Source organism: Aquarana catesbeiana, linkage group LG05 (genome assembly GCF_042186555.1).
Source record: "Aquarana catesbeiana isolate 2022-GZ linkage group LG05, ASM4218655v1, whole genome shotgun sequence".
Classification (NCBI taxonomy): domain Eukaryota; kingdom Metazoa; phylum Chordata; class Amphibia; order Anura; family Ranidae; genus Aquarana; species Aquarana catesbeiana.
Window position 1 is genome coordinate 654,150,575 of NC_133328.1, and position 12,253 is coordinate 654,162,827.

The following is a 12,253-nucleotide window of genomic DNA, read 5'->3' on the forward strand; positions in this document are numbered from 1 at the left end:
CCAGGACCCTGCAGTCACTATATCTGCTCTTCCCAGGACACTGCACTCACTATATCTGCTCTCCCCAGGACCCTGCAGTCACTATGTCTGGTCTCCCCAGGACCCTGCATTCACTATATCTGCTCTCCCCAGGACCCTGCAGTCACTATATCTGATCTCCCCAGGACTCTGCATTCACTATATCTGATCTCCCCAGGACCCTGCAGTCACTATATCTGATCTCCCCAGGACCCTGCAGTTACTATATCTGGTCTCCCCAGGACCCTGCAGTCACTATATCTGATCTCCCCAGGACCCTGCAGTTACTATATCTGGTCTCCCCAGGACCCTGCAGTCACTATATCTGCTCTCCCCAGGACCCTGCAGTCACTATATCTGCTCTCCCCAGGACCCTGCACTCACTATATCTGCTCTCCCCAGGACCCTGCATTCACTATATCTGGTCTCCCCAGGACCCTGCAGTCACTATATCTGGTCTCCCCAGGACCCTGCAGTCACTATATCTGATCTCCCCAGGACCCTGCAGTTACTATATCTGGTCTCCCCAGGACCCTGCAGTCACTATATCTGCTCTCCCCAGGACACTGCATTCACTATATCTGCTCTCCCCAGGACCCTGCAGTCACTATATCTGCTCTCCCCAGGACACTGCATTCACTATATCTGATCTCCCCAGGACTCCGCAGTCACTATATCTGCTCTCCCCAGGACCCTGCAGTCACTATATCTGCTCTCCCCAGGACACTGCATTCACTATATCTGATCTCCCCAGGACTCCGCAGTCACTATATCTGCTCTCCCCAGGACCCTGCAGTCACTATGTCTGGTCTCCTCAGGAGCCTGCATTCACTATATCTGGTCTCCCCAGGACCCTGCAGTCACTATATCTGGTCTCCCCAGGACCCTGCAGTCACTATATCTGCTTTTCCCAGGACACTGCATTCACTATATCTGGTCTCCCCAGGACACAGCATTCACTATATCTGGTCTCCCCATGACTCCACAGTCACTATATCTGGTCTCCCCAGGACCCTGCATTCACTATATCTGATCTCCCCAGGACCCTGCAGTTACTATATCTGGTCTCCCCAGGACCCTGCAGTCACTATATCTGCTCTTCCCAGGACACTGCACTCACTATATCTGCTCTCCCCAGGACCCTGCAGTCACTATGTCTGGTCTCCCCAGGACCCTGCATTCACTATATCTGCTCTCCCCAGGACCCTGCAGTCACTATATCTGATCTCCCCAGGAGCCTGCAGTCACTATATCTGCTCTCCCCAGGACCCTGCATTCACTATATCTGATCTCCCCAGGAGCCTGCAGTCACTATATCTGCTCTCCCCAGGACCCTGCAGTCACTATATCTGATCTCCCCAGGACCCTGCTGTCACTATATCTGATTTCCCCAGGACCCTGCAGTCACTATATCTGGTCTCCCCAGGGAGCCTGCAGTCGCTATATTTGATCTCCCCAGGGACCCTGCAGTCACTATATCTGATCTCCCCAGGACCCTGCATTCACTATATCAGCTCTCCCCAGGACCCTGCAGTCACTATATGTGATCTCCCCAGGACCCTGCAGTCACTATATCTGATCTCCCCAGGACCCTGCAGTCACTATATCTGATCTCCCCAGGACCCTGCTCTCACTATTTCTTTCTCGAACATCACGGGACACAGAGCCACAGTAATTACTGATGGATTATATAGGTATCATTGGTGATTGGACACTGGCACACCCTATTAGGAAGTTCAACCCCCTATATAATCCCTCCCCCTTGCAGGGATACCTCAGTTTTTACGCCAGTGTCTTAGGTGATGGACGTGTAAAGATGTCCTGTGCTGAGCTCCAAAGGGAATATCCTAAGATCCTATACTGGGGCAAGCCAGGCAAACCGGATCCATTCAAAGTGTCTTTTCATGGCCGAATTGAATGGTACCCGAGCCTCGTGTCCGAAGAAACGAGGTTTTACCCGTAATGCTTCTCTTTTTAGAGAGCTGGACCCCGCAGATCAGAAAATGGCTTTAAACTTCCTAATTTCTGGCGAGGTGCTTTACGGTCCCAGAACTATTGGATCCCCCTACTGATGGGGGCCCCAGTCTCTGACGGTTTTTTCAAACGGAGCCCACCGTGAGAGGTGAAGATTGGGTCTGTGTAAACAGCACCCTGCGGCTGGATAAGGTAAGAGGAGATTCCACAGAATTTTTGAGTTCTAGTGGCTTTTCTCCTTTAAGGTAAATGCATGCTATGCCTATTGTGACCACCGGGGGCTGCCAAGAGCACAAACCTACACATGCTGACTGACTGTCTCAGGTGTTCAGTGCTGATTATGTCCCAGCGTCTCAAGCAAGCTGCAAACAGGTAAGGTGGAAAGGGGGATTTCTCATGTTTGAATGTTCCCCCCCCCAGGCTAGAGAGGGGCCACAGGGGTCTAGAAAGTGGTTATACCACCCGGGCTCTGCGGCCTAATGGCCACCATCTCTCAAGATAGCCGTTCAGGCAGATCTTGTTACCAGCCTCCCTCCCTCCCCCCCCATCCCCAGCCTTTTCTCCAGAAGCATGACAGGAGAGTCGGCAGTGCGGGAAGCGCTCGTTTTTTTCAAAACTCGAGGGGGGGCGGTAGAGGAGGGGGCGGGACGTCAGCACAGGTGCTTAGACTCCCACTCAGGCCAGCTGCAGGCTATTAAAGGCACTCTGTACAGGTGCACTCAGCCTTCTGAGAGACACAGAGCTGACGGTCGCATGTAAGGTGGGACACAGGCATTCTCCTAGGCAGCATTTACTGAAGTAACACCAGACTGAGCATTGGGTAGCAAGGCTTTTAGCCAGACTACATCGCTCAGCGGGCAGTGTTCATTTGTATACCTCACACCTTGTTGCTTTGCACTATGGGTAGAAGAGGTTCAAGCACCCCAGGAACCAGAGACACTAGGGGATCTCGTTCAGGTTCTGAGGGCCCCCTGTCGGCAGCATCCTCCCCCCCTAAAGATGGGCCAGGGATGGCTAGCCGGGGAGAGCCATCGGGGTCAGGGGCTACACCTGCTTCTGGCACTTCAGCCCCTGTATATATTACACAAGAGGTTTTTTCCTCAACCATTAATGGTCTAGAGGAAAGATTAATGGCCGTGATTACGTCTTCACTCAGTGGAAGAAAACGCACTAGGCTTTCCTCTGTTCCCCAAGACCCTCAGACAGAGGAGCTCTGGGATAAAGGAGATGAATCCCTTTCAGAGGATCGGGATGGGATGGATGATTCCTCTTCGGAGGAATCAGGTGGAGAGGGACCCTCTGCGACTTCCCAAGAGGAGAAAGTCTTAGTGCAGATCCTCACTGGATTGGTCCGCTCCACATTTAAGTTGCCCATACCTGAAACTGCTAAAGAATCCTCTTCTGCTTTGGGGTCACTGAAACCTTTCCAAGCAGCACATGCTTTTCCTGTTCATACTTTACTTGAAAAGCTTATTTATTCTGAGTGGGATCACCCAGACAAACGTTTTTTTCCGCCGAGAAAGTTTTCAACACTTTATCCGATGGAAGAAAAGTTTATTAAAATGTGGGGAATACCGGCTATTGATGCCGCCATTTCCTCCGTAAATAATAGCCTGACTTGTCCTGTAGACAATGCTCAGATGCTCAGGGATCCTGTAGATAAAAGGATGGAATCCCTATTGAAGGATGTTTTCTCCTTAGCAGGATCAGTGGCCCAACCTGCAGTAGCAGCGATTGGAGTCTGTCAATACTTAAGAGACCATGTTAAGCAGGTCATCAAAGTATTACCTGAACAGCAGGCCCAGGGGTTTGCTAACCTTCCAGCGGCCTTATGCTTTGTGGTTGACGCCATTAGAGATTCTATCGTGCAAACCTCCCGTCTTTCACTGGGGTTGGTGCATATACGTAGAATCCTATGGTTAAAAAATTGGTCAGCCGAAGCACCATGTAAGAAGCTACTGGCTGGGTTTCCATTTCGTGGTGCAAGGTTGTTTGGAGAGGACTTGGATAACTATATCAAGAGAATCTCTTGTGGGAAAAGCACTCTCTTACCTGTCAAGAAGAAGAGTAAGCGTCCCTCTTTCAAACGGACTCTTTCCCCAGCGCCGGGGGCTTCAGCCTCCAGGCAGTCTCGACGGCCGCCTCCATCGGGGTCCAGAGACAAGAGTCAACCCCAGGGACAAAAGAAGTCCTGGGGAAAGAAGCCTACTAGGCAAAACACTAAGACCTCTGCATGAGGGGGCGCCCCCGCTCACTCGAGTGGGGGGAAGACTGCGACAGTTCTCAGAGCTCTGGCAGGAGGACTTCCAGGACAGATGGGTAATCTCCACGGTAACCTTAGGGTACAAGCTGGAGTTTCAGGAATTCCCCTCTCCTCGGTTCCTCAGATCAAATGTTCCCAGAGACCCAGAGAAGAAGCAGTCGCTCCTTCTAGCGTTAGAGCGACTTTTGTCGCAGGAGGTCATTATGATAGTTCCCGCAAAGGACCAGGGATTGGGCTTCTATTCCAAACTTTTTACGGTCCAAAAGCCAAATGGGGATGTCAGGCCCATTCTGGACTTAAGGGATCTGAACCGATTCCTAAGGATTCAATCCTTCCGCATGGAATCAATTCGAACAGTAGTTCCCACCCTGCAGGGAGGAGAATTTCTGGCATCAATAGACATCAGAGATGCATATCTGCATGTGCCCATTTTTCCTGCTCATCAGAAGTTTCTGCGCTTCGAGGTAGGAGGGCGCCATTTCCAGTTTGTGGCTCTGCCTTTCGGAATAGCCACTGCACCTCGAGTGTTCACAAAGATCTTGGCTCCTCCTCTGGCCAGATTAAGGGCTCAGGGTATAGCTGTCATAGCATACCTAGACGACCTGCTCTTGATAGACCGGTCGGTAGCCACTTTGAAGGGAAACTTGAGGACCACGGTCAGGTATCTAGAACACCTGGGTTGGATCCTCAACTTAGAAAAGTCTTTCCTAAAACCAGTAAGAAGACTGGAGTATTTAGGTCTGATTATAGATACAAGCCAGGAGAAGATATTTCTACCCCAGGCAAAGATCACTGCTTTGAGAGAGCTGATTCTGACAGTAAGGACCAAGAAGGGTCCCTCAGTCCGCCTTTGTATGAGGCTACTAGGGAAGATGGTGTCTTCATTCGAAGCAGTTCCCTATGCTCAGTTTCACTCAAGAATGCTGCAACACAGTATTCTGTCGACCTGGAACAAGAAGGTTCAGGCATTAGACTTTCCGATGCACCTGTCGCATGCGGTGCATCAGAGCCTCAATTGGTGGCTCATACCCGAAAACCTGCAGAAGGGGAAATCCTTTCTACCGGTTACCTGGACGGTGGTAACAACAGATGCCAGTCTGTCAGGTTGGGGAGCAGTTCTGGAACAGGCTGCGGTCCAAGGGGTATGGTCCAAGACAGAGAGGACCTTACCCATCAACATTCTGGAGATCCGGGCGATACATCTAGCTCTAAAAGCCTGGACTATCAGGCTACAGGATTGTCCGGTCAGGATCCAGTCCGACAATGCCACAGCAGTGGCTTATGTCAATCATCAGGGAGGCACCCGGAGCCGAGCTGCTCAAAAAGAGGTGAACCAGATCTTAGTCTGGGCAGAGATGCATGTGCCATGCATATCGGCAGTTTTTATCCCGGGAATAGAAAATTGGCAGGCGGACTATCTAAGTCGCCAGCAGTTACTTCCAGGGGAATGGTCTCTGCATCCCGACGTCTTTTTGGCCATATGCCAAAGATGGGGGGTTCCAGATGTAGATCTCTTTGCATCCCGATTCAACAAAAAGATAGACAGATTTGTGGCAGGGACAAAAGATCCTCTTGCATGCGGGACGGATGCGTTGGTGATTCCGTGGCATCGGTTCTCACTGATTTACGCATTCCCGCCTATTCTGCTACTACCACGACTCCTTCGCAGGATCAGGCAGGAAAGGAAGTCGGTACTTCTGGTGGCCCCCGCTTGGCCCAGAAGGACTTGGTATGCAGAAATAGTAAGGATGACGGTAGGTTCCCCGTGGACACTACCGGAACGCCCAGACCTGTTATCTCAAGGTCCAGTGTTCCATCCTGCCTTACAAACGCTAAATTTGACGGTTTGGCTATTGAGACCCACGTTCTGAAGAGTCGTGGGCTCTCAGGTCCTGTCATATCTACCTTGATTAATGCAAGGAAGCCAGCTTCCAGGATGATTTATCATAGAGTCTGGAAGGCTTATATAACCTGGTGTGAATCCAGAGGTTGGCATCCCAGGAAATATGTCATAGGTAGAATCCTTGATTTTCTACAGATGGGATTAGAGATGAAGCTGGCCTTGAGTACCATCAAGGGCCAGGTTTCTGCTTTATCAGTATTATTTCAGCGGCCACTTGCTTCGCATTCTTTGGTCCGAAACTTTATGCAGGGGGTGATGCGTTTTAATCCTCCGGTAAAAGCGCCCCTAAACCCCTGGGACTTGAATTTGGTCCTGGCTGTGTTACAGAAACAGCCTTTTGAACCAATAAGTCAGATTCCTTTGGTCTTGTTGACAAGGAAATTAATTTTTCTGGTGGCCATCTCTTCTGCTAGAAGAGTATCAGAATTAACAGCTCTTTCCTGTAAGGAGCCTTATTTGATTATACACAAGGATAGAGTGGTACTACGCCCTCATCCTAGTTTTTTTACCGAAGGTGGTTTCTGATTTTCATTTAAACCAAGACATTGTTCTACCTTCCTTTTTTCCAGATCCCTGTTCTCCGGAAGAGAGATCTCTACATTCGTTGGATGTAGTAAGAGCAGTTAAGGCCTATCTAGGGGCAACTACTCAGTACGCAAGACGGATGTTTTGTTTGTGCTGCCAGAGGGTCCCAATAGAGGACAGGCAGCGTCAAAAGCTACCATTTCTAAATGGATTCGACAGTTGATCATTCAAGCTTACGGTTTGAAACAGAAGATTCCTCCGTTTCAGATCAGGGCACATTCCACAAGGGCTATTGGTGCTTCTTGGGCAGTGCATCACCGGGCCTCTATGGCTCAAATCTGCAAGGCCGCAACCTGGTCTTCAGTTCATACATTCACCAGATTCTATCAGGTGGATGTGAGAAGGCATGAGGATATCGCCTTTGGGCGTAGTGTGCTGCAGGCAGCGGTACAGGGTCCTCAGGTCTGATTGCACCCTACTTGGTCGTGGTTCCCCCCCTCAGGTAGCATTGCTCTAGGACATCCCATCAGTAATTACTGTGGCTCTGTGTCCCGTGATGTTCGAGAAAGAAAATAAGATTTTTTAAAACAGCTTACCTGTAAAATCCTTTTCTTTCGAAGGACATCACGGGACACAGAGGTCCCGCCCCTCTTCTAATACACTATATTGCTTGGCTACAAAACTGAGGTAACCCTGCAAGGGGGAGGGATTATATAGGGGGTTGAACTTCCTGATAGGGTGTGCCAGTGTCCAATCACCAGTGATACCTATATAACCCATCAGTAATTACTGTGGCTCTGTGTCCCGTGATGTCCTTCGAAAGAAAAGGATTTTACAGGTAAGCTGTTTTAAAAAATCCTATTATCTGATTTCCCCAGGACCCTGCAGTCACTATATCTGATCTCCCCAGGACCCTGCAGTCACTATATCTGATCTCCCCCAGGACCCTGCACTCACTATATCTGATCTCCCCAGGACCCTGCTGTCACTATATCTGATCTCCCCAGGAGCCTGCATTCACTATATCTGCTCTCCCCAGGACCCTGCAGTCACTATATCTGATCTCCCCAGGACCCTGCATTCACTATATCTGATCTCCCCAGGACCCTGCAGTCACTATATCTGCTCTCCCCAGGACCCTGCAGTCACTATATCTGATCTCCCCCAGGACCCTGCACTCACTATATCTGATCTCCCCAGGACCCTGCTGTCACTATATCTGATTTCCCCAGGACCCTGCAGTCACTATATCTGGTCTCCCCAGGGAGCCTGCAGTCACTATATCTGACACTAGATCTCATACGTAAATTCTTTAAGTATGTAAACAGTAAAAAAGGAGGACAGACCATACTGGCCCCATAAAGAATGAGGAAGGACATCTGGTTACAAAGGATGGGGAGATGGCAAAGGTATTGAATTTATTCTTCTCCTCAGTCTTCACGAGTGAATCGGGGGGCTTCAGTAACCAAAACTGCAGTGTTTATCCTCATGACACAACACAGGAAGCACCTCCATGGTTAACAGAGGACGGAATTAAAATTAGACTTGAGAAACTTAACATTAATAAATCACCGGGACCAGATGGCTTGCATCCGAGGGTACTTAGGGAACTCAGTCAGGTGATTGCCAGACCGTTGTTCCTAATTTTTACAGACAGTCTATTGACTGGAATGGTACCAGCTGATTGGAGAAAAGCCAATGTAGCACCAATATTTAAAAAGGGCCCAAAAACATCCCTGGGAATTACAGACCAGTTAGCCTAACATCAATAGTATGTAAACTCTTGGAGGGGATGATAAGGGACTATATACAAGATTTTTGTAATAAGAATGATATCATTAGCAGTAATCAGCATGGATTCATGAAGAATCGTTCTTGCCAAACCAATCTATTAACCTTCTATGAGGAGGTGAGTTGCCATCTAGATAAAGGAAGGCCCGTAGACGTGGTGTATCTGGATTTTGCGAAAGCATTTGACACAGTTCCCCATAAACGTTTACTGTACAAAATAAGGTCCGTTGGCATGGACCATAGGGTGAGTACATGGATTGAAAACTGGCTACAAGGGCGTGTTCAGAGGGTGGTGATAAATGGGGAGTACTCGGAATGGTCAGGGGTGGGTAGTGGGGTTCCCCAGGGTTCTGTATTGGGACCAATCCTATTTAATTTGTTCATAAATGACCTGGAGGATGGGATAAACAGTTCAATCTCTGTATTTGCAGACGATACTAAGCTAAGCAGGGCAATAACTTCTCCGCAGGATGTGGAAATCTTGCAAAAAGACCTGAACAAATTAATGGGGTGGGCGACTACATGGCAAATGAGGTTCAATGTAGAAAAATGTAAAATAATGCATTTGGGTGGCAAAAATATGAAGTCAATCTATAGACTGGGGGGAGAACCTCTGGGGGAATCTAGGATGGAAAAGGACCTGGGGGTCCTAGTGGATGATAGGCTCAGCAATGGCATGCAATGCCAAGCTGCTGCTAATAAAGCAAACAGAATATTGGCATTAAAAGGGATCAACTCCAGAGATAAAACGATAATTCTCCCGCTCTACAAGACTCTGGTCCGGCCGCACCTGGAGTATGCTGTCCAGTTCTGGGCACCAGTCCTCAGGAGGAACGTACTGGAAATGGAGCGAGTACAAAGAAGGGTAACAAAGCTAATAAAGGGTCTGGAGGATCTTAGTTATGAGGAAAGGTTGTGAGCTCTGAACTTATTCTCTCTGGAGAAGAGACGCTTGAGAGGGGATATGATTTCAATTTACAAATACCGGACTGGTGACCCCACAATATATAAATACCGGACTGGTGACCCCACAATAGGGATAAAACTTTTTCGCAGAAGAGAGTTTAATAAGACTCGTGGCCACTCATTACAATTAGAAGAAAAGAGGTTTAACCTTAAACTACGTAGAGGGTTCTTTACTGTAAGAGCGGCAAGGATGTGGAATTCCCTTCCACAGGCGGTGGTCTCAGCGGGGAGCATTGATAGCTTCAAGAAACTATTAGATAATCACCTGAATGACCGCAATATACAGGGATATGTAATGTAATACTGACACATAATCACACACATAGGTTGGACTTGATGGACTTGTGTCTTTTTTCAACCTCACCTACTATGTAACTATGTAACTATGATCTCCCCAGGGACCCTGCATTCACTATATCTGCTCTCCCCAGGACCCTGCAATGCTATATCTGGTCTCAGTGTAGGGAGGGGATGATCTGTGCATACAGGATCAAACAGTCTTTTTACACAATACAAAGGATTAACTCCTTAGGTTCCATGGTAAGTATAACAATCATGCTTTGCTGCTTATTCACACTGATTTTACTGACGTTGGTTTAGTAACACTTTAAAATTACAAATATTTTCTTTGTGATTTCATCCAAGATTTTACAATGGAGGTCTGTAGGAGCGGGGGTTGTGTGTCTGAGAATTATTATAATGACTGTGATGTGGCTTTGATGGTCATTTAGACTTTATAATAATATTGATCATTTTTATTCTGCAGAATCTTTGATGCGTGGGTCGCCAGATATGATGCATCTCCAAGTTCATATCCTGACAACAGTGAGACCGGCCACGGTCCAGATGACTGCGCCACGCCATTTTTCCCATGTTTTAAAAATCGAGATCTTATCCACAGGGCGATGACATTTGGTTATCAGTATTCCTCCTTCCCGGTGAAATAGCGCGGTAGAAGATTGGACATAATGGTGGTGCACATGTGAACAGTGATTTATGATGACTCTTCTTCCATACTATGTCCATCATTATGCTGCTCTTTGTGTTCGGGTAAAAGTGGAATTCTCCCAAATATCGCTTATTTATTCCGGGGACCAAACACTCTCTGTTTGTAGGTAAATTTTCCACATAAAGCCACTGCAGAATCCAATCAGCAGCCATGGACATGAAATCCAATATGGGGAGAAACATGTTTAACACGGACTCCGGACACCATGATTGTGGTAACAGGCATCCTATTGGACGCTTCTGATCAGCTGATATATTACCCCCATACAGTTATTTTATAGTCACCGGGCATTTTGTAGTCTGAGGATCCAGCTAGTGATATGCTGAGGAGACATATAAGACATTGGGGAAGGTGGAGGGGAATTCTAGTACAGACAGGGACTGCCAGTAAAAACTATGTTATGTTCATCATCATTATTGTCTACAATAGGCAACACTTCATAGTAAAACACTTCATATTAGAGCTTTTCTGCACAGTATAGCCATAAATTACCTTCTACTGTTCATCATTTCTTGCTGGGACCCATTGGACTTTATCTGCAGGATATCAGACCATCATTGCTTGGTGGGGCCCATTCCACTCCATCTGCAGGATATCAGACCATCATTGCTTGGTGGGGCCCATTCCACTCCATCTGCAGGATATCAGACCATCATTGCTTGGTGGGGCCCATTCCACACCATCTGCGGGATATCAGATGTCATTGTTTGGTGGGGCCCATTCCACTCCATCTGCAGGATATCAGACCATCATTGCTTGGTGGGGCCCATTCCACTCCATCTGCAGGATATCAGACCATCATTGCTTGGTGATGCCCATTCCACTCCATCTGCAGGATATCAGACCATCATTGCTTGGTGGGGCCCATTCCACTCCATCTGCGGGATATCAGATGTCATTGTTTGGTGGGGCCCATTCCACTCCATCTGTAGGATATCAGACCATCATTGCTTGGTGATGCCCATTCCATTCCATCTGCAGGATATCAGACGTCATTGCTTGGTGGGGCCCATTCCACTCCATCTGCAGGATATCAGACCACCATTGCTTGGTGGGGCCCATTCCACTCCATCTGCAGGATATCAGACCATCATTGCTTGGTGGGGCCCATTCCACTCCATCTGCAGGATATCAGACCATCATTGTTTGGTGGGGCCCATTCCACTCCATCTGCAGGATATCAGACGCCATTGCTTGGTGATGCCCATTCCACTCCATCTGCAGGATATCAGACCATCATTGCTTGGTGATGCCCATTCCACTCCATCTGCAGGATATCAGACGTCATTGCTTGGTGGGGCCCATTCCACTCCATCTGCAGGATATCAGACCATCATTGCTTGGTGGGGCCCATTCCACTCCATCTGCAGGATATCAGATGTCATTGCTTGGTGGGGTCCATTCCACTCCATCTGCAGGATATCAGACGTCATTGCTTGGTGATGCCCATTCCACTCCATCTGCAGGATATCAGACCATCATTGCTTGGTGATGCCCATTCCACTCCATCTGCAGGATATCAGACGTCATTGCTTGGTGGGGCCCATTCCACTCCATCTGCAGGATATCAGACCATCATTGCTTGGTGGGGCCCATTCCACTCCATCTGCAGGATATCAGATGTCATTGTTTGGTGGGGCCCATTCCACTCCATCTGCAGGATATCAGACCATCATTGCTTGGTGATGCCCATTCCATTCCATCTGCAGGATATCAGACGTCATTGCTTGGTGGGGCCCATTCCACTCCATCTGCAGGATATCAGACCATCATTGCTTGGTGGGGCCCATTCCACTCCATCTGC

The 12,253-nt window shown here is 48.4% G+C and overlaps 1 protein-coding gene across 1 annotated transcript in view; it reads left to right on the forward strand.

Moving 5' to 3' along the window:
* LOC141145727 (tyrosinase-like) overlaps positions 1-11,089 on the forward strand; it is a 47,398-nt gene extending 36,309 nt beyond the window's left edge. The window contains exon 4 of the mRNA XM_073632618.1: positions 10,207-11,089. Within this exon, the coding sequence (XP_073488719.1) occupies positions 10,207-10,387 (181 nt within the window). The 3' untranslated portion in view covers positions 10,388-11,089. The remainder of the gene's footprint in view (positions 1-10,206) is intronic.
* Positions 11,090-12,253: the final 1,164 nt, after the last annotated feature.